Source organism: Microtus ochrogaster, chromosome 5 (assembly GCF_000317375.1).
Source record: "Microtus ochrogaster isolate Prairie Vole_2 chromosome 5, MicOch1.0, whole genome shotgun sequence".
NCBI classification, from domain to species: domain Eukaryota; kingdom Metazoa; phylum Chordata; class Mammalia; order Rodentia; family Cricetidae; genus Microtus; species Microtus ochrogaster.
In genome coordinates, this window is record NC_022012.1 from 38,033,657 (window position 1) to 38,059,522 (window position 25,866).

At 40.2% G+C, this 25,866-nt stretch overlaps 1 protein-coding gene across 1 annotated transcript in view; it reads right to left on the reverse strand.

The window, feature by feature from the left end:
* Positions 1–25,866, reverse strand: part of Cbl (Cbl proto-oncogene) — an 85,938-nt gene that overhangs the window by 15,711 nt on the left and 44,361 nt on the right. Inside the window, exons 3-9 of the mRNA XM_005347167.3 lie at positions 9,669–9,815; positions 6,868–7,024; positions 5,725–5,846; positions 4,933–5,070; positions 3,173–3,260; positions 2,335–2,466; positions 1,705–1,908 (exon numbers count right to left, since the gene is read on the reverse strand). Coding sequence (XP_005347224.1) covers positions 1,705–1,908; positions 2,335–2,466; positions 3,173–3,260; positions 4,933–5,070; positions 5,725–5,846; positions 6,868–7,024; positions 9,669–9,815 — 988 coding nt within the window. The remainder of the gene's footprint in view (positions 1–1,704; positions 1,909–2,334; positions 2,467–3,172; positions 3,261–4,932; positions 5,071–5,724; positions 5,847–6,867; positions 7,025–9,668; positions 9,816–25,866) is intronic.

The following is a 25,866-nucleotide window of genomic DNA, read 5'->3' on the forward strand; positions in this document are numbered from 1 at the left end:
TGTAGACCAGGCTGGTCTCGAACTCACAGAGATCCGCCTGCCTCTGCCTCCCGAGTGCTGGGATTAAAGGCGTGCGCCACCACCGCCCGGCTTAGTCTAGCACTTGTTGACTTCCCCTAAAGACCTCCAATCTATATATAATGTCCCCTTTGTTCAAAGACCCCAGAAAGTTACTCTTTCACCTTTTCACAGTGATTATTTTTTGTTTGTTTGTTTGTTTTTGAGACAGGATTTCTCTGTATAGCTTTGGAGCCTGTCCTGGAACTCACTCTGTAGACCAGGCTGGCCTCGAACTCACAGAGATCCACCTGCCCCTGTCTCCCAAGTTCTGGGATTAAAGGCGTGCACCACCACTGCCCGGCCAGAGATATTTTTAAAGATTTATTTTTACTATTTTTAATTATGTATAAGTGTCTGTGTGCAGTCATTTGTATATGGGTGCAGGTGACTACAAGATTACAAATTTGGATCCTTCAGGAACTGGAGTTACAGGTAACTGTGAGGTGTCGCACATGGATACAGGGAATCCAATTTGGGTCCTCTAGAAGAGTACCATATGCTCTTAACCATTGAGCAATCTCTCCAGGCTCCCAGAAAGATATTTCAAGGGCATAGTTCCCTCAAAAAGGGAAAAAGAAAACATGGGATGCAAGAAATAAGTCTTTGCAGAGGAGAGGCAATCAGGTCCATGAGAGGAAAGGATGGCAGGGAAGCAGTCCACTTAGAGAGTGAGCAGAGCAGATGGAAGGTGCACAGATGACTGCCGAGGATCACAGCGCTGTATTATATGCTACCTACTGCACTGTACAGTTTGCTGATCGCAGTCCTTTCTTTCTTTTTTTTTTTCTTTTCAGTTTTGAGAGACAGGGTTTCTCTGTGTAGCCCTGGCTATCCTGAAACTTGCTCTGTAGACCAGGCTGACCTCAAACTCACAGAGATCCTCCTGCCTCTGCCTCCCAAGTGCCAGGATTAAAGGTGTGTGCACCACCATCACTGCTGGGCTAAGCATTTATTTCTTAATCCAGCCACTTGAGAAGATGCTTTAAAACATGGTCTTCTTATTAGTGACAGATGCAAACTGAAAACTAGAAATATAATTATTTCAGGAAAAACAGGAAGTTAGGTTATAAAAAAAAAACAACAAAAAAACCCCCAAACCTTTAACTTTATACAACAAATACACACACCCCTCAGATCAATGATGTGGCTCAGTGGTAGCAGTTACGTGCCTACAGCTCAAGTCCAAGGTACAGCGCAGAAAAAGAAACAAAACATACAACAACAAATCACAGCTGCCGGGTGTGAAGAACCGGGCAGCACCATGTTTTCATACACTTTTATGGTAAGATTTTAAGGAGAGAAAGAGAGTCAAATTTTAATATCGTCTAAAAGTAAATATAAAACAAACTGAAAGCTATAAAGAATAGAATAAGAAAACACTATTCATGTGCCATTCAGTGAAGAAATGAATACTAGTATTTTTATAAAATTCTCAAGCATCTCCCTCCCTTAATCCTCAGTTCTAACAAAGAAAGAAAGCCTCCCAGTGTAGCCCTGACTTCCCTGATGATGAACTACAAGCTATAAACCCTTTCCTCCCCAAATTGCTTTTGGTCAGTGTTTTATCATAATAACAGAAATGCTGACCAAGATATTTCTCTAACACCAAGTTGTATCTCCAATGCCCCCGAATTCCAGTCTTACCTTGGCACCTGCCAACTCCTTCATCATGAAGATAGAATCATCAGCTCGTTCATCATCATCATCATCATAATTTGGGGAAGGAGCTCCTTCAGCTCCTTGTCTTAATAGACTGCCACTGCCTCTGGGGTCAAATGGATCCACCACGATGGGCTCAGTACCTTTGATTTCACATCGGCAGAATGGACAGCCCTGACCTTCTGACTCCTGCAGAAGAACAAATGAGAGTAACAGATATTCTGAAAGAATGTAACATACTCATCTCCTAGTAAGTACAGCTCCTACAGATAAAAGTAGACTTAATGAAGAATATAATTCAGAGGTAGTGTGTGCTTAGCAGGCCCTGGAATTATTCCTCAGTGCCCAGAAGAAGAGAGAGAATAGGAGAAGAGTTAGGTACTATGGCCCACCCTTGTAATGCCAGCATTTGGGAGGTCAAAGCAGAAGGCACAGGAGTTTGAAGTCATCTTCCAAAATTGATACGGTAGCCAGCAGTGGTAAAATGAGGCCTTACCTTAAACATTCAAATGGGGGGGGGGGGAGCAAGCAAGAGAAGGGGACTTAAAAAAATTGAACTTACCCCACCTTACTCTCAGAGTAACCACACAGAGAAAACAGTTTGGATATCCATACCTGCCACGATGTAAGGCAGGATGTGCACATGAGGTGTCCACAGGGCTCAATCTTCACATCCTTATCATTTTCCGCACATATTTTACATAGTTGGAATGTGGAGCCCATCTCACAGTATAATTCATATTGTTCCTTTGATGAAAAAATTGAGAGAAAATGTGTTGAATGAGTGATACTAAATGTTAACAACATGAAAACCAAAAGACTGTCAAATTTACTCAAAGAGTGGTGCTGGAGAGATGGCTCAGTGATTAAGAGCACTGGCTGTTCTTCCCAGTACTCACATAGGAACTCCAGTTCTGATGCCTTTTTCTTATCTTCACAGATATACATGTATGTGGCGTACACGCATTCATTCAGAGGTACAGGTACCCATGCACATAAAAAGTTTACTCAAATAGAAATGCCACATTAGGTGCCGAGGAGATGGTTCCATCAATAGAAAAACTGATTACTGTACAAGAATGAGAACCTGAGTTCAGATCCCCAGGACCACCTAAAAGGCACACACATCTGTAACCCTAAGGCTGGGGGACAGAGACAGAGAGATCCCAGGGGCTCGATGCCCAGCCACCCAAGACGATCAGTCAGGTCCAGGTTCAATAAGAGACTCTATTTTTAAAAAATCGGGATGGAGAATGACTAAAAAATGCTCATTGTTGACCTCGGTCAGGCCTCCTCATACAGATGCAACACCACACCATACATGCACATACACACTCACTAATCTAATCAATAGTTTAAAATCTAATTGTTGTAATACTTAGACTATTACTGAGTTCTGAGAATACACCCAAAAGTTCAGCTCCAATGAATATAATTATAAAACAAAACTCACCTGGGTTACTTTGATATGATCTTGTGGTGTTGGTTCACATAAACCTGTCAGGTCAGGATTTTGACTTCTCCCATCAGGAAATAAATAGCTAGAAAGAGATTAATAATCCTTGCATTTCAATCAGGTCAAATTATCAGTGCAAAGTAAAACAGACAAATGAAATATACCACTTTTTTGTTTGTTCAAGACAGGGTTTCTGTGTAGCTTTAGGGACTGTCCTGGAACTTGCTCTGTAGGCTAGGCTGGCTTGAATTCACAGAGATCCGCCTGTCTCTGCCTTCCGAGTATAAACACATGTGCCATCAATGCCCAGCTACCACATCTTTGAAACAAGTAACAAGGGGCTGGAGAGATGGCTATTCTTCCAGAGGATCTGGGGTTTTGTTTGTTTGTTTTTATTTTGAGACAGGGTCTCACTATGCAGATCAAGCTGTCCTCAAATTTAGAGACCCACCTTCTTCTGCCTCCACACTGTTGGGATTAAAGGTCTGTACCACCACAGCCAAGAGGATCTAAGTTTGATTACTAGCAACCACTTGGAGGCTCACAACTGTAACTCAAGTTCCAAAATTCTGATGCCCTCTTCTGGTCTCCTATGTAACAGGCTTGCAAGTGGTGCCTATAGAGGCAGGCAGGCAGGCAGGCAGGCAAAATGCTCCCACGTGTAAAAATAAGTGATTAAACCATGGGTGCTGGCGCACAATTTTAATCCCAGCACTTGGGAAGCAGAACCAGGCAGGTCTCTGTGAATTGGAGGTCAGCCTGGCTTACAAAGTAAGAAGTAAGTTTTAAGCTAACCAGTGTTACCTGGTGAAACCCTGTCTCAACAATCAAAACAAAATCCCCAAGCAACTATCACCTTGATCTGCAGGCTGTATCAAACACCTAGCTGATGGGTCATAGTTTGTCAGCCTCTATTTTCAATGGCCATGAGGCATAAATATTTTTTTTTTATTTTTGATTGCTGAGAGAGGGCCTTGTTATGTAGTCCAGTTCCTGGAGTGCTGGGATTATGGGTGCATGCCATCATGTCCTGCGCTACGTTTGCTACTGACTAGAGACCCCAATTTACAAGTGGTAGAATCGGAAGCAAATGAAGCCACTGAGATAATCTACAGTGATCTCAGCACCAGACTGCCCAGATGTTAGGAGCAGCACCTCTCCTTGCCTCAATGCTAATGCTGAGATGATACATAATGGAAAATGTCTTTTCCTAGTAACTTTAGAACACAGTTGCTGTTCTGATACCCACTCAACAGTATTTTCAGTGTTTACTGACTGAAAATAAATTTAAATTCCTAAAGTAAGTAATTCAGGAGTAAAAACTTAGCCATAAATATTAGCCCAAGGCCTGAAGAAAAAAAACAACTGAATCAGACTAAAACTAGGCTGAAGGCAACCGAGGTCTGCTGTCACTGGAACATCTAATCACCCTCTCACTGACTAGGTAAAGCAGCAGAATGTCCTGATCCTTACATAGCTTTTTATCCTAATTTTGCTTTAAAACTAAGTTATTTGGAAAAAGAGATAAAGTTTATTCGTGGCACTAACTAAAACAACAAAGATAGCCAGTCTCACTTAGGGAGCCCCCAAAAAGAACAAAGCTGCTTCAACCTCAAGGCAGGGTAAGGTGGCATGTTAACACATTACTGAAATTTTAGTCTGCAGAAAAAAAACATGCAATAGAAGCCACTAATGAAGAAGCACTGGTGTCCCCAGTTCCTAGATGTTAAGAGACGACAGAAAGCAGTGATACTCACAAGCCTTCCCTGAAGCCATCAATCAGTGCTTGGAAGAGTGGCTTATTGTGTGGGATTGTCTGCAGAATGTTCCCATCAGCAGTAACATACCCAATAGCCCACTGACCCAGACGAGTACAGCTCAGCCGGAAGATGTAACTGAGGACAGAGATTAGCAAAGTTTCAATATATATGCTATCAGACATAAAGCAAGATAGAGACAGGATTTTAAAAAAAGACCATTAAGAATATCTTCTTCAGGGGAAAAGGATGAATATGAATAACAACAAAGTATATATGAAAACATAAATAATAAAACTCTTTTCTTGTGCAAACTTGAAAAGAATTTAAAGTAACTTTTTCAAGGGACTGGGGCATAGCTTAGGGGGAAAATGAATGCTGTAGTATGTCTGCAGGCCTCAGTTCACTCTCTCCAACATAAAAAAAAAAATCAACTCCTCTAATGATTCCATAACAGAAGCAAAATACTTCACTGTTCTATTTACTGGAGACGGGATTTTGATATATTTTTCAGGTTGGTCTCGAACCATTCTCCTGTTTAGCTTTCTAAGCTCTTGTGTACTCGGACTCTAAGCACCCAGCATAAATCCCATTCTATATTGGCTTAAAAACATTTACTAGATCACATGAGTTGATTAAATCAATCCTATCCCCAAAACTGGACTACTGGGGAACCAGTAAAAAAATGATGTTCCTTTAACTCTAACAAAAATCATGAGAGAATGAAATTTAGGAGAACAAACCTCTTTCCTTCAGTCTGCCAGGTTTGTGAATCAACTTCAAGGTACTGACCTGCCAGGTTTGTGAATGAACTTCTGGAGCCTTGCTTTCACTTCATCATATGTCAGGAAAGCCATGTAACCAGGGTGAGTTACAGCAAGGCTGTTCCAATTTCTAAGCAAAGAGGACCAGGGCTAAAGAAATAAAAAAAATCAATCATAAACCATCTGGCTCAGACATACACCTTCAGAACAATGAAGAACAAAAGAAAAAAACTTCACCTCTCAAATACAAATTTGTCACAAATTCTCTATTGTCATTCTTTGGGAATGACAAATATATTTGGGAGAATAGACACTTTGAGAGTTCAGAATACAAGCTGTCTTGTATAGGGAGACAACTATACACACAAAATTGCTCAGCAGCTCTTACCAGTATTAAAGTCAAACAGTGACAAGCCCCAGAAAAACAGAATAGGGCCTATATGTACAATTATTAAGCTCTTAATGAATGCTTACTCAAGTTGGCACATACAAACATTGAAGGACCAATACTTAGGACCTTTCTCAACTCTCAGACCCACTTCCAATCTTGGGAATGCCTTTCTCTGTCTTTCTTAATAAACTGTCTCTATTTTCCCCACTCTCACAATTCTAAAATTAATAATACAAGTTTAAATTTTAATCTTTCTTTTGTTTACAAGTTTCTAAAATGAATTCAAACACTTTTAGATTGTGTTTATTTTTTTTTTTAATATGTAGGAGTATTTTGCTTGCAAGTATGCAGGCAAACTACACGCATGTGTGATGCCCACAGAGGTCAGGACAGGACGTTAGGTCACCTAGAACTAGGGTTATGGGTAGTTGCAAGTCACCACGGAAATTGAACCAGAGTCCTCTGCAAGAGCAGCAAGTGCTGTTAACTGTTGAGCCATCTCTCCAGTACTGAACTGAAATGCTTTTAAGATAGACAAAATCCTTAATGTTACTTTTTTTTCCTAGTTGAGACGGGCATTATCCTATAGGCCATGCTTGCTTCTAACTCACTCGTTAGCCCAGGCTGGCCTTGAACTCAGCAATCATCCTGCCTCAAAACCCTAAGTGGTAGAATTATAATTACAAGCCACCACACTCAGTTTTTATCTTTTTTATTTTTAAAAAGAGCTTTCTCTTCATAAAAATAGTACCAGGTTAGTCAATGACTTTAGTATCCTACCTGAAATAGTCGTGTAAAGATATCAAATTCAAAAACAGAAATATAATCATTGCAGGTCAGATCAATAGTGGACTTCAAAGCCATGGCCTCCAGCCCAGAACTGATGGGATGCACTTCATGAAGGGCCTGTCGAAAGCTCTTCCAAGGAACTATTGTCCTGAGGTGGAGTGGGTGAGAGAAGGCACAATGAGATAGTAGGCAACTGCAGATATGGACTGACTGTGATTTTCTTTTTTCTGTTTGTTTTTATTTTATTTTTTCAAGACAGGGTTTCTCTGTTTAAGAGCTCTGGCTGTCCTTTAACTCAGACTGGCCTCAAACTCACAGAGATCCTACTGCCTCCGCAGAGATCTGAGTGCTGGGATTAAAGACGTGGCACCACTACCCTGCCTGACTGTGATTTTCACAGTTTAGTTCAAAACCAGGTGTGATGGCTTAAGCCTTTAGTTCCAGCACAGACAAGTGGGTCTCTATGAGTTCCAGGCCAGCTAGGCCTAGTGAGATGCCATTTCCAAAGAAAAACTTGGTGTAGAGGTCTGAACCTCTCATTTCAGCATGGTGAAGCTGAGGAAGGGGATGGAAAGTTCAAGGCTAACCAGAGTCTGCATGGTAAAACCCTGTTTTAAAAAAAACATAACCTCATCATCTTTCTTCTATGCTTCTAGGTTAGAACAAATTGCCTGTAGAAGGATGAGAAGGTGATTAATATGTGACATTTTTGGCCAGAGAATTGTAGAAAATCATCTGTTACTCATTAGGAAGTTAACAAACATATCCCTTATTTTCTTCTTTCTGTTCTTAGTTTAAATATAATTTGACTTCTGTGAGAGATTTATTTTGGGGGGGGGGGGTTGAGACAGGGTTTCTCTGTAGCTTTAGAGCCTGACCTGAAACTCATTCTGTAGACCAGACTGGCTTCAAACTCACAAAGATGCGCCTGCCCCTGACTCCTGAGCGCTGGGATTAAAGGTCTGCACCACCAGCTGTTTGTCTATTTTTTGAAGAAAAAAGAAAAAAAGGTGGGGGGAGTGGCCCAGGAACTTTTGCATTGCTGCCTGGCCTCAAATTCCTGCCTCTGTTTCCCAAGAGCTGGAATTATAGTGTGCACTACCACGCCTAGCTACGCATTAGCATTTTCTTTTTAATTAGTACACTTTCTTCACTGCTAAGGTTTGAAAACAGGACCTGAATCACTCTAGGCAAGTGCTGTGCTGTACTGCAACGTAACTCAAATCCTGTAACTCTTACCAGCACTCAGGAGACAGAAGTAGGCAGATCTCCGAGTTCAAGATCAGCCTAGTCTAACACAAGAGCATTCCCAGGACAGTCAGGGTTACTCAGAGAAATCCTGCCCCCACCCCCCCAAATACCAAAAACCAAACAAACAAACAAAACAAAACAAATGAGAAAGAGAAAGCAACTCATACAAACCATTTTTGAAAGCAATTAGGCAATATTTAGTAGAAGGGGAAAAAGTGAAACCCCATGACTTACCAGTAACATTCTTAGCTATGTAACTAAGGAGAATTCCTAGCCTATGAAAACAACCATGACACCACTCATTTAAGTTTGAAACAGCAATAATTTGAAATGTGGGGCTGAAAGGTGGCTCAGTGATAATGTCAGGTATCATTCTTCCACAAGACCCAGGTTCAGTTCATAGCACCACATCCAACAGCTCACAACATCCTATAACTTCAGCTCCAGGAGATCTGCCGCCCTCTTTTGGCCTCTATACTACACTCACGTGTATAAATACACACATATACACAGTTTAAAAAATTTAAACCAATAATTTGTAACGTAAATGCCCATTAACAGAATAGACAGGGAGAGAAAAGGAAGAATATTCATTCAATCAAAGAATACAGACTTCATCTCAATTGCAGTTTTATTTCTTTAAAGATTGGGAAAAGCTGTAAAGAAAAAATGTTCCAAAAAGCTGGGAAGTAAGCACATGCATTTGCCCCAAAGCTTGTCCTTTTTTTTGTTTGTTTGTTTGTTTTTTGGTTTTTGGGTTTTTTTTTTCCTCGAGATAGGGTTTATCAGTAGCTGTGTAGCCAGTCCTGGTGCTTGCTCTGTAGACCAGGCTGGCCTCAAACTCAAGAGATCCACCTGCTTCTGCCTCCAGAGTGCTGGGATTATAAGTGTACACTATCCCTGACATCTTTTTCATATTTTGGATATTTTTATTTATTTTGTTTTTTGAGAGGATCTCATGTTGCCCAGGGTAGTTAGTTCTTATCTTCCTGCTTTCATCTCCCTAGTGCTGGGATTATAGCCACGAACCACCATTCCTGGTTTAAAAAGAAAAAAGAAAAAAAAAGCTGGGTGTGGTGGTACATGCCTTTAATCTCAGCATTTAGCAGGCAGAGGCAAGTGAATCTGTGAGTTCCAGGACAGCCAAAGCTGTCACATAGAGAAGCCCTGTTTTGAAAAACCAAAATAATAATAATAATAACCACAACAACAATAATAATAACAATAGCAGAACAAAATTTAAAAAATAATTTAACTTTTTTTTTTAATTTATTTATTTATTGAGGATTTCCGCCTCCTCCCCGCCACCGCCCCCCATAATTTAACTTTTTAAATTGTTATTGTTGATGGTAGTGTGTGCTAATGTGTGAGCGCAGAGGGCAAATGCTAACTTGTCAGGTCTGTATAGCAAGCACTTTACCCACTGAGCCATCTTGCTGACCCACTGTGTTTTAAATATTTTATAATTTCAAATTCTAAACAAATATCTCTTAACATAAGCTTTAGCTTTTCATAGTTAGGTTTATCATCTAGAGACTTACTTTTCCCCAAAAGCTTTTCTCCAAAATTCTGCAGCATCTGCTTTAGTAATCCGAAAAGTGTCTCCTTGGAAGAGTCCACTTGGAAAGATGCCTTTCAGTTCTGCCAGCATGTGGCTGAAGATCAGGGATAATTTGGTTAGGTTTCGCCTACAAATGATCAGAGTACAATAATTAAAACATAAATTATTGATTTCTTTTAAATTTTGTTTTGTTTTGTTTTTTTGAGGCAGGGTTTCTCTATGTAGCTCTCTGGCTGTCCTGGAACTCCCCCTGTAGACCTGGCTGGCCTCAAACTCAGAGATCCTCCTGCCTCTATCTCCTGAGAGCTGGGATTAAAGGTGTGAGCCACCACTGACAGCAAATTACTGATATTTTAAGTGCACTGAATTCATTATACAAAGTAGCTTAACATGAACATAAGTGAGAGGAAAAAGTGTATTATTGAAAGAGCTACTATTCTTTATGTAGGGCTTCAGGAATTATTTTGCTCTAGCAACAAATGAAAGATGGCAATCTAATGTATCCCATCTCTCTCCCCATTCAAATAAATGTCATACAGTAAATAAGAAAAATTCCTGAAATCAAATATTTGTGCTTAAGCTAACAGGAACAAATTTGCTTTAGGCTTACAGATAAGAGATTGCTTCAAACAAACATGACAACTTCGCACATCCATGACCACACACACAAAAGAAATGTAGTGTCCAAATGTTGGTTAATACATCCAAGATGAAAGCATTGTCAATAATAACTATTTAAATGTCCAGACTTGACAAATATTTTCACTAAATCACACTTGGTGAAAACTATACTAAAATTTCTAAATTTTACTAAACTACTTCTTTTTACCAAAAAATGAAACGTTAACATCCAAAGCAAATATGTACATATACTACCATTGTTCTTAACAATCAATTAACTTTGTCCTAGTAATCTCTACTTAATGGATGTGACTATAAAGACCCTACACGGTACCAATTTAACACAGGCGATACCTCTAATTTTATCAGATTGTCCTCATTATCTCTAATGTCAGCACCACACAGAACAGGACTTAGATGTTTTAGATAATTAAATACCAAATCAACTACCAATTTGACATATTTCCATTGTCTTAATAATTTTCTATTTATGTGCTCAAAACTCTATATTCTTATTATATAACTGGACAAAATCTCAAACCATGATTAATTATTGATGTTCTACAAAAAGCATCTTTAAAAGACATTTTCAGGCGGGCAGTGGTGGCACACGCCTTTAATCCCAGCACTCAGGAGGCAGAGGCAGGTGGAACTCTGAGTTTGAGGCCAGCCTGATCTATAAGAGCTAGTTCCAGGGCAGGTTCCAAAGCTACAGAGAAACCCCGTCTCGAAAAACCAAAAATAAATAATTTAATTAATAAAAAAAAGACATTTTCATCTGTTATACTACAGCGTCACCATCAGGTGCTTTTTGTCTTTTCAAGGTAAAATAAATGCAGCATAAATCAACTCTGACTTTGCAAACTGCTGCTGGGACATTTCTATTCAGCTTTAACACACCAGTTTCTGTTTACCCTGATGTGTGTGCTCTTCCTTGCACTAGTCTTCTGCTATTGACCAAAGTAGAATCTAAACTTAAGATCAAGAACTCACCATACTTGGCCACATAACCTTTGACCTACAATTTGTTGTGCCTACAAGATGTGCTGGAATAAAGGCTGCGCAGACGTTGTGAGAGTGGCTAACTAATGACTGGCCCAGCCTGAATCCCATGCCACAAGAAGGAGCCCACCCCTGACTACCTGAAACGCCAGGACCCAGAGGACCCAGAGGCTAGATAGCCCAGAGACCTAGGACAGAACCAAATAGCCCAGAGACCAAACACGACTGGCAAAAACAAAACAAAACAAAACAAAACAGGTCAATGTAATGATGCCTAATGAGATTCTGCTATACTCATAGATCAGTGCCTAGCCCAATTGTCATCAGAGAGGCTTCATCCAGCAATTGATGGAAACAGATGCAGAGACCCACAGCCAAACATTAGGTGGAGCTGTGGAAGAGGGGGGAGTAAGAATTGTAGGAGCCAGAGCAGTAAAGGATACCACAACTTACTTGGGCTCATAGGGGCAGGCTCACAGAGACTGAACCGTCCACCAGGGAGCCTGCATAGGACTGACCTAGACACTCTGCATATGTTAGTTATGTAGCTTGATCTACTTGTGGGATACCTAACAGTGGGAGCAGGGGAGGGGCTGTCTCTGACCTTTTTTACTTTTTTTTTTTTTTTTTTTGGTGTTTCAAGGAAGGGTTTCACTATCTGTCGTGGAACTCACAGAGATTCGCCTGCCTCTGCCTCCTGAGTGATGGGATTAGAAATGTGCACCATCACAAGACCCAGCTCTGACTCTCTTGTTGGCTATTCCTCATACTGGGATGCCTTGTCAACCTTAATGTGGTGGGGGGGGCTTTTTTATTGCCTTTTTTTTTATGTACATTGGTATGATTCCCTGGACTGAAGTTATAGACAGCTGGGAGCTGCCATGTGGGTGCTGGGAATTAAACCCAGAACCTCTGGAAGAGCAGTCAGTGCTTACCACTGAGCCATCTCTTCAATTCCCCCCCCACAACACCTTTTTTTGAGGTGCTTAGTCTTACTGCAACTTGATAAGCCATGTTTGGTTGATATTCATGGAAGGCCCATCTTTTTCTAGACAGAAATGGAGGAGGAGTAGGAAGAGAGCAGAAGAGAGGTTGCGGGGAAGGACTGGGAGGAAAGGAGGGAGAGGAAACTATGGTCAAGTTGTAAAATTATCATCATCATCATCATCATTAAAATAGGGATGGTACAGGACTGCCTAAACTAGATAGATACCCTGGGTTCAATTCAGTATTAGGAAGGAGATTATATCCTAAGTAATATATGAAACAGAACTTAGCAGAACACTAAAGTGCCTGATGGGAACCTGAACCAAGTAATACAGAACACTATGCTAAATGTTAGCTTGTGAAGACAGGGAGAGCCTATGATTAACAATATATCCCAAACTACTGAAAACGTATGATGTGTAAAGGACACTGCTACAGGGCCAGCAACAAGATGGCTCATTGGGTAAAGACACTTGCTGCCAAGCCTGATAACCTGAGTGTCATATCTTATGTGAGGGAAGAACCGAATAACTCCTGAAAGTTGTCCTGTGACCTCCATATTTGTGCAGTGACAATAAATATAATAAAGAAATTTAAACAAAAAAAAATAGTCAAAAACAGAGGCAAGAGATTCTAGAGAGATGACTTAGCAATTAAAATCACTGGCTTCAAGATAGAGCAGTCACTGGTTCGACACTTGATGTAGGATGTCCTTTTGTATATGTGTTGCTTTTTATAGGTTGATGAATAAAGCTGTTTCAGTCAATGGCTTAGCAGAATAAAGCCAGGCAGAAAATCTAAAACAGAGATATATAGAGAAGAGTAGGTGGAGTCAAAGAGACACTATATAGCTGCCAAAGGAAAAAAGATGCCATTACTGACTGGTAAGCCACAGCCTCATGGCAATATATAGATTAATAGAAATGGGTTGATTTAAGAAGTAAGAGTTATCTAGGAATGTGTTTAAGACACTGGCCAAACAGTGTTTAATTAATATAATTTTTGTGTGATTATTCAGGTTTGGGCAGCCAGGGAAACAAAAGCACAGTCTCTGTCTACAGCCACTCCTACAAGTTCTGAGTCACCATTGCCCTGCCCCAGCACATCTGGCAGACTGGATAGATTGTAGGCCGAAGGTTTTGTGGCTGGGCTGGTGTCCCAGGCCTACCACTACTCTGTACCTTTTTTTCTTTGTTTGTTTTTTGTTTTTAAAGTTTCCCAAGACAGGATTTCTCTGTGTAACCACCGTGGCTATACTGGAATTCACTTTGTAAACCAGGCTAGCCTTGAACTCACGGAGATCTGGAGATCCACCCGCCTCTGCCTCCCAACAGCTGGAATTAAAGGCATGTGCCACCACTGCCCACTCATCTAATTGATGCCCACAGCACAAGAGAAAGCCTATATCCTACACTGCCTGAATAGCCCAGAGACCTAGAGTAGAACCAAATACAACTGCCCCCCCCCCCAAAAAAAGTGAATGAAATTCTACTATACTCATAGATTGGTACCTAGCCCAATAGTCACCAGAGGAAAGAGAAGAGGCTTCTTATGGCAGCTAGTGGGAACAGATGCAGAAACCTAGAGCCAAACATTAGACAGAACTCAGGGAATCCCACGGAAGAGGGGAGCCAGTAGGGTCGAGGACACCATGAGAGCAAAGTCCACAGAGTCAACTAAGCAGAGCTCATAGGAGCTCACAGAGACTGGTGCAGCAATCATAGAGCCTGCATGGGTCTGCGCTAGGTCCTCTGCAGATATGTAAGGTTGTTTAGCTTGGAATTCTTGTGGGACTCCTTTTCCTCCTACTGGGTTGTCTCAACCAGTCTTGATGAGGGTTTATTGCATCTTGTTATGCTGTGTTCGGTTGATAATCCTAGGAGGCCTGATTGTTTCTGAAGGGAAACAGAGAGCGGTTGGTCTGTGGGAGATGGGAAGTGGTGGGGAGGACTTGGAAGAGTGGAGGGAAGGGAAACGGTGGTTGAAATACATTGTAAGAGAGAAGAAAACTCAGGTTCAGTTCCTAGCACCCAAACACAACAGCTAACTAAATTGCCTAACTCCAGTTTCAGGGGATGCTATATCCTTTTCTGGCTTCCATGGGTACCAGGCACACATATAGAATATACTTACACATGCAGGCAAAACACTTACATACACATTTTTAAAAAAAAGAGAGATAAATCTTTAAAATTGTGTTTTAAAAAATATATAGGATGACAGCTTATGCTAGAGGATGTGGAGTAAGGGGAACACTCCTTCATTGCTGGTGGGAGTGCAAACTTGTACAGTTGCTTTGGAAATCAATATGGTGGTTTCTCTGAAAATTGGGAATCAATCTACCTCAAGACCCAGCAATACCACTTTTGGGCATATGCCCAAAGGATACACACTCACATCACAAGGACATTTGCACAACTATGTTCATAGCAGCATTATTCATAATAGTCAGAATCTGGAAACAACCTAGAGATGCCCCTCGATGGAAGAATGGATAAAGAAAATGTAGTATATTTATACAATAAAGTATTACTCAGTGGTAAAAAAAACAATGACGTCACTGGGCAGTGGTGGCGCACGCCTTTAATCCCAGCACTTGGGAGGCAGAGGCAAGCGGATCTCTGTGAGTTCGAGGCCAGCCTGGTCTACAGAGCTAGTTCCAGGACAGGCTCCAAAGCCACAGAGAGACCCTGTCTCAAAAAAACAAAAAACAAAAACAAACAAACAAAAAAAACCCAAACCAAAAAAAAAGGGTTTACATCTCACTTTTTATCTGAAAATAAAGCTTGATTCCCATGTTGTCCTCTCTTGGGTCTACTTGTTTCTGTTCTTCAGCTTTTGTTCCAAACCCTTGGAGATATTTCCCAAGCTCTTTGCTCTTTGCTGTTTTCCATTCTCTACAGTTTCTTTTCTCTTCCTTTGTAATACCAGAACTTCAAAAACCACTCTGAGCAGAGCTAGGGAGAGGCCAGAGTTAAGAGCATATACTGCTCTTGCAGAAAACAGGAGCTTCAATACCAACACCCACATCAGGTAGCTAACCTGTAATTACCTGTAATTCCCCTTCAAGGAAACCCTCTAGCAAATCCAATGCCTCTAGCCTCCACAGGCACTGTTAGTCGTGTACATACGTATACACACACACACACACCATAGAAACTCCCTATCTTAGATTTCCATAGCTTTCTAACTGCTCACCTTATTTATCCATCAACAGGAGCACTTGAAAATGACACCATCAGAATTAATGTTCATTCTCAAATCTGCTCTTTCTTCATAATCCTATTTTGTATTTAATGATGGTGTCTCTTATTTCCCATAAACAAAATTTTTGGCTTCTTCTATTTCCCTTATTCTCATATTTGATTTGTCAAGTTTGAAGACAGTGTGTTTTCAATTCCCCTTTGAATTGTACTATTTTTCTAATACAAATTCCTTACTGATTTAGTTCTATGCAGGGTCAATCTTACCTTTCCATAAAATTTCATTTTTATTTAATGTAAACATTGTGTGTGTGTGTGTGTGTGTGTGTGTGTGTGTGTGTGTGTGTGTGTGTTTCAGGACAGGGTTTCTCTGTATAGTGTATAGCCCTGGCTACTCTGAAACTTGCTTTGTAGATCATGTTGGCCTCAGAGATCCACCTGCCTCTGACTTCAGAGTGCTAGGATAAAAGGCATGTGCTACAATGCCAAGCTTCATTTTTATTTTTTTTGAAAAATTATGTCTAGTAGGCTCTTCAACAAAGGTGTTCTCAAAGGCCTCTCTAAATGGTGACCTTTAAGTTGAACCTGAGAAAAGATAAAGACTCTTATCATGTTGGTATCTTCTGCTCTCCAAATATTTTTCCACTAAAAATCTACCAGATATAATGTTGTGTGGAATAAGAAACAAAAATGCATGCCAAAATAATGGACAGAAAGCTTTTATAAATCTATGGAGTAAGCCACAAAAAAGGGAACGCTATTGATGGTAAGGAAGTAATGGTACCAGCTACCTAAGATGAGTTGAAAGTGCTGACTGAAATAGTTACTGAAAATCAATTTAACACATTTTCCTATTCAAAGAAAGAGCTCCTCTTCCCCAAGCCAGCAGACATTTCTTAAAACCACCAGATGTGCACCACAATCATACTTCTCAAGAGCAAATAAGTCTCTAAAAACTCATGGGTTGGAGTTTTCTAAGAGATCTGAGTTGCAATTTTGCCCAGTAACACTTCAAGGCATTGGGCTTAGGATTCAGTGTCTACAGTGTTATTAGCAGAATCTATCTTTTTTTTTTGGTAACAGTCCTAGCTGTCCTGGAACTAGCTCTTGTAGACCAGGCTGGCCTCGAACTCAAGAGATCTGCCTGCCTCTACTTCCTGAGTGCTGGGATTAACAGACACTTATTTGGGTGTATGGCTAAGTAGGCAGGACTTGTTAAAGTCCTGTCAGAGTTATCAGTTCCCACACTCTATCATTCTCCAAAGACCAATGAATAACACAACCACTGCATCTTTTGCAATATGCTGAAGACGGAACTTTTTGTTACAAACTCCCAATAGCTGCAAGAAGCACAGGCCTTTCTGTAACAGCAGAGAAAGGTCATTCTGTACTTCTTTTGGCTCTAACCACCCACATCTAAGGAACTGCAAATTGACTTTATGGCCTTCAACTTCCCCTTCCCCTCTCTCAATTTCCCCATGATTAACTGCTGATTCTATGTGCAAAATCAGTTTTGTTTTTTCGGTGCTAGGGACCAAACCCCATGGCCTTGTTTCTCAAGGGGAAGCAGTCTGCTGCTGAGCTACATGACCAATCCAGCATCAATACTTTTTTGGAGGGTGCTGGTTGTGAGACAAGGTCTTGCCTAGCTGGCTAGGTATTTACTATGTGATACAAGCTGGTCCTTTTGTTTGTTTGTTTTGTGTTTTGAGACAGGGTATCTCTACACAGCCCTGGCTATCCTGGACCTCACTGTGCACACCAGGCTGTCCTTGATCTAGAGATCCACCTGCCTCTGGTTAATGGTAACAGGCACCACCACTCAGGCAGGTCTTAAATGCACAGCAACCCTTATGCCTCAGCCTCCCAAATGCTGTGATTACAGACCTACAATGCCAGCTTCAGTCTTCTTTAAAAAGTCAACAGTAATCTGTCTCAGCACTAGGGAGGCAGAGACAGGTTCTGTATCTCACAGACCTCTGAGTTCCAGGCCAGCCAAGGCTATACACTAACACCCTATCTCAAAAACAAAATTTAAAAACAAACAAATAAATAACAACAATGAAAAAATACCATGATTATTTGATTATTTCTATTCAGTCTACTTTAGGTATGAAGTAACAACTGTACTGTATATAATTTCATCTAATAATGAACTAAGATTTGTACATTGCTAATAATATAAAAGTACATTAAAAGATTAGATAGGTAACTATAGCTCCTGTTTTATCTTTAAAATTGAAAAAAAGGGCTGGAGAGATTGTTCAGCAGGTTAAGAGCGCTTGTCTTATAAGCTTGAGGACCTGAACTCAAATCCTCAGATCCCATTTGAAATTGGACATGATAGTACATAGCTCTAACACTAGCACTGTGAGAAGAGCAGAGACCGGAAGTTTGCTGGCCACCAGTCTCGCTCCATCCTCAGAGAGAAATGTCTCAAGGGAACAGGGTGGAGAGTGCTGAGAGTGTGTTGGGCTGCAATAGTGGCACACGCCTTTGATCCCAGCAGTCAGGAGACAGAGACAGGTGGATCCCTGAGTTGAGGACAGCTAGGTCTACAGAGAGTTCCAGGACAGCCAAGGCTACAAAGAAACTCAGTCCTGAAAAACCAAAAGAGTAAAAATATGAAAATAAATAGGCAAACAAATACATAAATAGTGAATGGGCAGAAGCAGGCGGATCTGTGAGTTTAAGATCTGCCAGGTGACATCCCTTCCCCCCAAAAAGATGAGTAGTAACTCTTTCTTGTGTTAGTGAGAATGCCTCATCCCTCTGAAATGCTATGATGTTCAAAAAGTAAAAGGTAGCTGAGAGGTAAGCATTAAAGATGGAGACTCTCCACAGGAAGCAATGTGATGATGTCTAGGCAGTGAAAGCAAGACAGTCACATAGTCGAGGTTACAGTTCTGTGAAACTCCTTTGGTAGTGATAAATTTCCAACTGACAAGATCTCATTTATAGTAACAGTCGAGAAGACCAGGATCGAAGTGTATTTCCTGTCCTGTTAACGTAGTGGACTTGGGCAGTTTTTTAACTCCTGTGGGCCTCTACAATATCAGATGTGTTCAGAGGAAGCACAAATAGCCCCATCAATAAAAAGTTATGGATTTATGCCATTCCATTTATATTCAAAGTGGGAAAGAAATCTGAACTTGACCATTTAATTTAGATTCCTAAGACTGAAAAGGAAACACAAAAGATCACCAGTGCTTATCCTCCTAAGTCTGAGGACTAGAAGCTACATCAAGAAATTATGGGGGGCTGGAGAGATGGCTCAGTGGTTAAGAGCATTGCCTGCTCTTCCAAAGGTCCTGAGTTCAGGTCCTGGCAACCACATGGTGGCTTACAACCATCTGTAAAGAGGTCTGGTGCCCTCTTCTGGCCTGCACACATGCACACGGACAGAATATTGTATACATAATAAATATATATACATATATATACATATATATATAAAAAGAAATTATGGGGCTGGAGAGATGGCTCAGGGCTGGAGAGATGGCTCAGAGGTTAAGAGCACTGACTGCTCTACCAGAGGTCCTGAGTTCAATTCCCAGCAACCACATGGTGGCTCACAACCATATGTAATGAGATCTGGTGCCCTCTTCTGGCCTGCAGGCATGGAGGCTGAACACTGTGTACATAATAAATAAATATTAAAAAAAAAAAAAGAAATTATGCCATGGGGTTCAGACAAGCAGCAAATAAAGCATTTTCTGTTTAAGAGTAAGGACCTGAGGTTAAAACCCCAGAACCCACAAAAAGCTGAGCACAGTCGTACTTATTTGTAATCTCAGTGCTCCTACACAAGATGGAGGGTGGGGGGATGGTGGGGACAGGAAAATTCCTAGAGGCTCTAGGCCAGCAGTGGCAGCAACAGAGACCCTGTCTCAAGTAGAAAGTAAGGCCAGACCTTCATGCCTATGGAATGGCACATACATATACATATTCTACACACACACACACACACACACACACACAATTTATTATTTGTAAAGTATATTTCCTTTTTGCCTGTCAACAATACAAATTAACTAATGTCTTATGTTATTTACATAAGTAACTACTTACATGGAGCCTACTCAAGGCCACAAAAATGAATCTAACTTGTTAAAGTACTGTTATCTGTACTAGAGACTTGCTAAATCCAAGAACCTAGGAAGTAGCATGCCTAAAGAATTTTACACTTTCTAAAGAAATAACAGACACATTAAATAATAATAAAAAAAAAATCACCTTAGTCATTTCAAACAAAACTCATCACAAAATGGTTCAAAAATTTAAAAAGGTTTAATTTTGTTTTGTTTTCTTTGTTTTTTGTTTTTCGAGGCAAGGTTTCTCTATATAATAGCCCTGGCTGTCCTGGAACTAGCTCTTATGGAGCAGGCTGGCCTCAAACTCACAGAGATCCACCTGCCTCTACCTCCTGAGTGCTGGATTAAAGGCGTGCACCACCACCACCTGGCAAGGTCTAATATTTTTAAAGAAACGAAAGTATTTTATTTTTAAAAGCAGTTGTTTGCCTGGTAAGTTAGCTCAGCAGGTAAAGGAATTTACTTCCCTCCAAGATTGATAACCTCAGTTCCACCCCTGGGTCCCACATAGCAGAGGGAGAGAATCAACTCCAGAACATTGTCTCCTGACCTACACTCAACAACACGACACTAGCAACCACATACAGATACATATAGAGTAAAATGTAGTTTTAAAAAATTAAATTTAAAAAGCAGTAATTTAGCCAGTTGTGGTAGAACATGCTTTTAAATGACAGGTAAATCTCTGTGAGTTCAAGGACAGCCTCATCCACAATATTGAGTCCCAGGTTAGCCAGAGCTACACAGTGAGACTCTACCTAGAAGTAAATAAATAAAACCAAACAAATAAATACAGCAATTTAGTTAATTGTGGCTCATTGTATAGTAGCTGTAAAACTCTTTCAAAATGTATGTAAGTAGCAGGTGTGGTGGCTTTAACCCATAACTGAGGTTAGGAGGGGTTACATAGCAAGACCCTCAAAAAGAAACAAAAAAACCCCAAGGGGTTGAAGAGAGGGCTTAGTAGTTAAGAATACTTGCTGCTCTTGCAGCTCACAGCACCCATAAGATAACTATCAATCATCTATAACCCCATCTCCAGGGGATGCAACAACCTCTTCTGGTTCCCATGGGGACCAGATACATGTGGTACACTTACATAATGCTTATAAAATATTTATAAACATAAAATAAAAATAAATAAATCCTTTCTTAAAAGATAGAAGAAATGTGTCCTCTAAAAAAAACCAAAAATCTGTGTCATTGGGACAGAAAGACAGCTCAGCAGATAAAGGTACTTGCTGCCAAACCTAATGCCCTGGGTCACACAGCGGAGAAACCTGACTTTCAAAAGTTGTCCTTAAACCCACCACATGACAGGTTGTGATAGGTATATGTCCCCTAACACTAAATAAATAAATAAATAAATAAATAAATAAATAAATGTAAAAATTTAGAAGCCTTATAATTAGAAGGTTTCATTAACAAAATATTATGGGAAGCCTGAAATATTTTAAACATAAATTTAGATAAAAAGCCACCTTAACAATATGGGCTGGAGACCCACACAGGTAGTTGTATTTAAACGTGAAGTGACCGATGCCTGTGAGTACTTTATATACTAGTACTATTTCAAGTGACAACTGTAGCTCTTCACTGGTCAAATTCCAAAACCTTGCTATCCAACACCAGTATCATCTAAGAACGCTCAGTGGGAAACATGCTGAGAAGACAGTCGGAACTCAACAGCAGCAGCCTCCACTCAGCACAGAGTAACCAACTTTAAAAATAGACATCACGGAACTTCTTTCAACAGGAAGTCAAAGAAGTACTGCTTAACTCTTATCTACTAAAGTTGTTCTTTTAAAAGACAGAGCCTGGAGTCATAGAACACATTCGTTATCCCTCAGCACTTGCTAAGATAGGGGAATCTCTACTTCAAAAGCAGTAAAACCAGGATGAGTTATATAGCAAAAACATATCCCAAACACATACAGAGAAACACATGAATATAAACTGCAAAAGGAATTCTCAATCAATATATCTAAAAATATCAAGGTTTTCCCCCCCATTAAGTATATATAATATCAGCCAGGCATGGTGGCACATGCCTTTAATCCCAGCACTCGGAAACAGGCAGATATCTGAGTTTGAGGTCAGCCTGGTCTATATTGTGAGTTCCAGGACAAGCAGGGATACATAGAGAAACTCTGTCTTGAAAAACCAAAAGGAAAAATAAAAAATAAAACACAAAGAAAATATATATTTATTTATATGTAATACCATACTCACGGTCCATCCAATTTATGACACATTCCCACCCACACTACTTGGTAATAGTAAGTAGTTAAAGGAAACACTAATTCACCAAAGCAAGAAGGCAGAAGCCCATATGAGTCTTCAACAAACCCTCCATAATTTATACTTTATGAACTTAAGAATCAGTCGTGTGTGTGTGTGCTAGGCAAGTCCTTCACAACTGAGCTTACCTCTCAGCAGAATTATTTATTTTTATCTTATGTATATGATGTTTTGCCTGTATGTATGTGCAGTATTCTCATGCAGCGCCTGAGTAAGCCAAGAGGAGGAGCAGGATCCCTTGGAACTGAAGTTACAAATGGCTGTCAGCCACTGAATTTAGGTCCTTCTAAGAGCAGCAAGGGTTCTTAACCACTGAGCCATCTCTTCAACTCTCAAAAGAACCTTAATTCAACCTCTTTATTCCTTCCACACACAGCTCTGGCCAAGAGCCATCAGAAAGTACTCATGTTCTCATTCCAATTCATCTTTCTAAACAATGCTCAACGTCCTCCCAAAATATTCTGTACTTTTCAGGCCCCATGCTTTTTATGGTGGTAGATCATGAACAGTACGTGCATCTCCTCATGATCAAATTCTTTCTTTTTAAAGATTTATTTATTTATTATGTGTATAGTATTGTCAGTATTCTGTCTGCATGTACCCCTGCATGCCAGAAGAGGGCACCATATCTCATTACAGATGGCTGTGAGCCACCATGTGATTGCTGGGAATTGAACTTGGGACCTCTGGAAGAGCAGGCAGTGCTCTTAACCGCTGAGCCATCTCTCCAGCCCTCAAATTCTTTCTTTTTAATGCTAGAGATCTAACCTAACACCTTGTGCATGTAAATACTCCACCACTGAGCCACACCCCAGTCCTCAGTGTTAACGTTGTAAGCTTGTTAGTGTCAGATCTGGGGATCTCTACATGACACCTATTTTCCCTTCCAATGACTATAGTTATGGAAATCTTATCTAGTCTTCAGCATTCTCAAATCCTACCTCTTTGGGAAGGGGAAGAGAAAAGCCACACACCTACATTTAATGTCTGTTCTAGGCTTCTGAACAAACTGTGCCATCTTGTTCAGACTTTTCACAGGCTCTGCTATGCCCTGTTCAGCAGTTACTATCTTCCTTCCATCATCTGCATGACAATTCCTTAGGGGCAGAGCAGAAAGAGTGTCAAATTCTTTATGTACTGTAGTTAGGTCTTACTCATTTGTAAGTGATCTGTTAATTTTGAAGCAATTTTTCTGAGAAGTTATAAAGACAGCAGTTTCCATAGACCTCCTCTCACCCACTTTCTGCTCCCTCTAGCACTCTACCATCTTAAATTAGGCTAGATGACACTAAACACAACAGCCAGCACTGCTTAGGGGAAAGGACCTGGTTCTAGCCCCACAAGTGTCCAAAATTACCCAATCAACTCAAGAAATCAGCATGAGAACAGTAATCAGAGTTTCTCTGTGTAAGCCTAGACGTCCTGGAACTCGCTCTATAGACTAGGCTGGCTTTGAACTCACAGAAATCTGCCTACTGAGTGCTAGGATTAAAAGTGCGTGCCACCATTGCCCAGAAAAATATTCTTAATGAAGCCCTAGATTTTTTTTCCAGGTCTTACTTTCCCACACCCAACCCTGGACACCATAATCTACTTGTTCTTTTTACCTGCTATGGTAGTTTTTTGATCTTTAATTGTTTTTCATGATGACTGTTTTTCAAAATACTGGTTTGTTTGTTTCTTCTACAATGTCTTCAGCATATCTGACTTACATATTTATATTTCACTGAAATTATGAATTCATGAAAAAAAGCAGGAATAGGTGCCCTTTATCACGTTACAATATCTCACTGACAGTACTTTGATCACTTAATTACAGTAATCACCACCATGCTTCTTCACTATAACGTTATTACCAGAAAAGGTTGTTTTTCATGGGTATTTTTTCCTAATTCCTTTGCACCAGACAAATGCACTTAAACTTTAAAACAGTATGACACATTTGAATTAAAGTATGGGTCAGATGAGGTAGTATACACCTGCAATCCCAATATTCAGGAAGTTGAGATGATCATGAATTCAAGGCTAATAGCCTGGGCTCTAAAGCAAGATCCTATCTTGAAAATCGAGATCGTTTTGGAGGTTAGTAACTTTGGTGGGGTTTTTTAAGTATAGTTAGAAAACACAAAATAGCTCAAGAATCATGGTGAGTGAGCCACTAATTGGCATTAACCCATGTACTGTGATTGTCTTAGAGTCCAGAACTTGTCTGGAGCTGAGAGCCTAGCCCACAATATCTTTTCTGTACCAGCTTCCAAAGACTATTTCTATAAACTAGCAGCAACACAGTTAAGCAATCCCCATAACTTTGTTCAAGGAAGCATCCTTTAAGGCTAACTAATGGCAAGCACTTAAAAATAAAATGAAAAATATACAAACAAAACAAATTACACTGAACAGGAGACAGTTCTAATAGAATCTAATCAAATATGTAAAGCCTATCCGGTTATGATTAATTATTTAACTCCAGAGTACACAACACATTAAGCATCAATTTCTATTTAAACATATGGACTTCTCTGAATCAACACATAATAACTATAGTTACCAAGTTTTGCTGTCCTCAAAGACTGGGAAACAATATAATTTTTTTAGATCAGTCTAAATATGGTAAAATGAATCAAAGCCAGAGAATTTTCATCATCAAAGCCATCTTGTCAGTTTAGAGTAATGGACCATACATATACTTTATAATTTAATATAACTTGGTAAGTTTTCTAGACTTCAAAGAATGGATGGCATTTTTACAGACAATACGGGAAATGAAGCAAATGCTACATTTCAGAAGAGAGAGAGCTGTGTAGCATAATCATGGCAGTATAATAAAACCAAAAGAGTAAGGGATTTTACAAATGCAGTAGGGCATCATTAACAGTGTGGAACTGGGAAGTAAGATCCGCTTCAAGGCTGTAAATGACAGCCATATGCAAGATAAAGAGATCGCAAAAGCAGAGAGATGAGTTGGAAGAGTACTGACAAAGAAAGGAATGGCATCCTGAATCATAAAAGAAACGGGAGCTATAAAATAAGACACTGCAGAAATCAAGATATGAGCTAAAATCGAGCCTGTGTGCATCTGAAAAGAGGGCACTCCTAACAACAATTAGAAATACTCCATGTTTCCATCAGGGCGCACAGACACAGCCTCTTGGCATGCTAGATAAGTACACTACCACTAAACTACCTCCCCAAAATGACAAAAGTTCATTTTTCTAAGATTCATTTTTTATTTAAGTGTATGTGTGTGAGAGTATAGGACACGTGTGTTCAGGTACCCACAGAGACCAGAATAGGATTTCTCTTGGAGATGGAGTTAAAAGTAATTGTGAACAGCCAGACAAGGGAGCTGGGGACAGAACTCAGGTCCTCTGGAAGGGCTGGAAGCATATTAAAACCTAATACGTTTTAAGGGCTTATTAGTTACCAGAAAATGATACTGGATTTTTATTGCCATATCATAGATTTTTTAAAAAATGGCAAGGAGAAGTTCAAGGCAAGAGTCAATTTCAACAGCTTATGATCATTACCACCACATTACACTAACACAATTAAGGAAGAAATTGTAGGCCTATAGGAATTAGTGTGCAAACAGAGGAGACCCTTCATCCAAAGGTGCTGACTGTGAAAGACCTCAAAGATGTTAACATGCGATAATCCACATGCAAACCTGAAATCAGGAGCCAGGGAAAGAACCAATCTGTGGATGTGTACAAGACTGTTGTTACTGCTAGGAATAGTCTGGTCAGCCCATCTGTTAATTCTCTTGCACAAGACAAACTGAAATGGGGTTTCTCCCTCTCGAAAGAATGCCAGAGTAGGTGGGATTGGGATAAGAAATATAGAAAACCCAGCACTTGGGAGGCAGAGCCAGGTGGATCTCTGTGAGTTCGAGACGAGCCTGGTCTACAGAGCTAGTTCCAGGACAGGCTCCAAAGCCACAGAGAAACCCTGTCTTGAAAAAGCAAAAAAA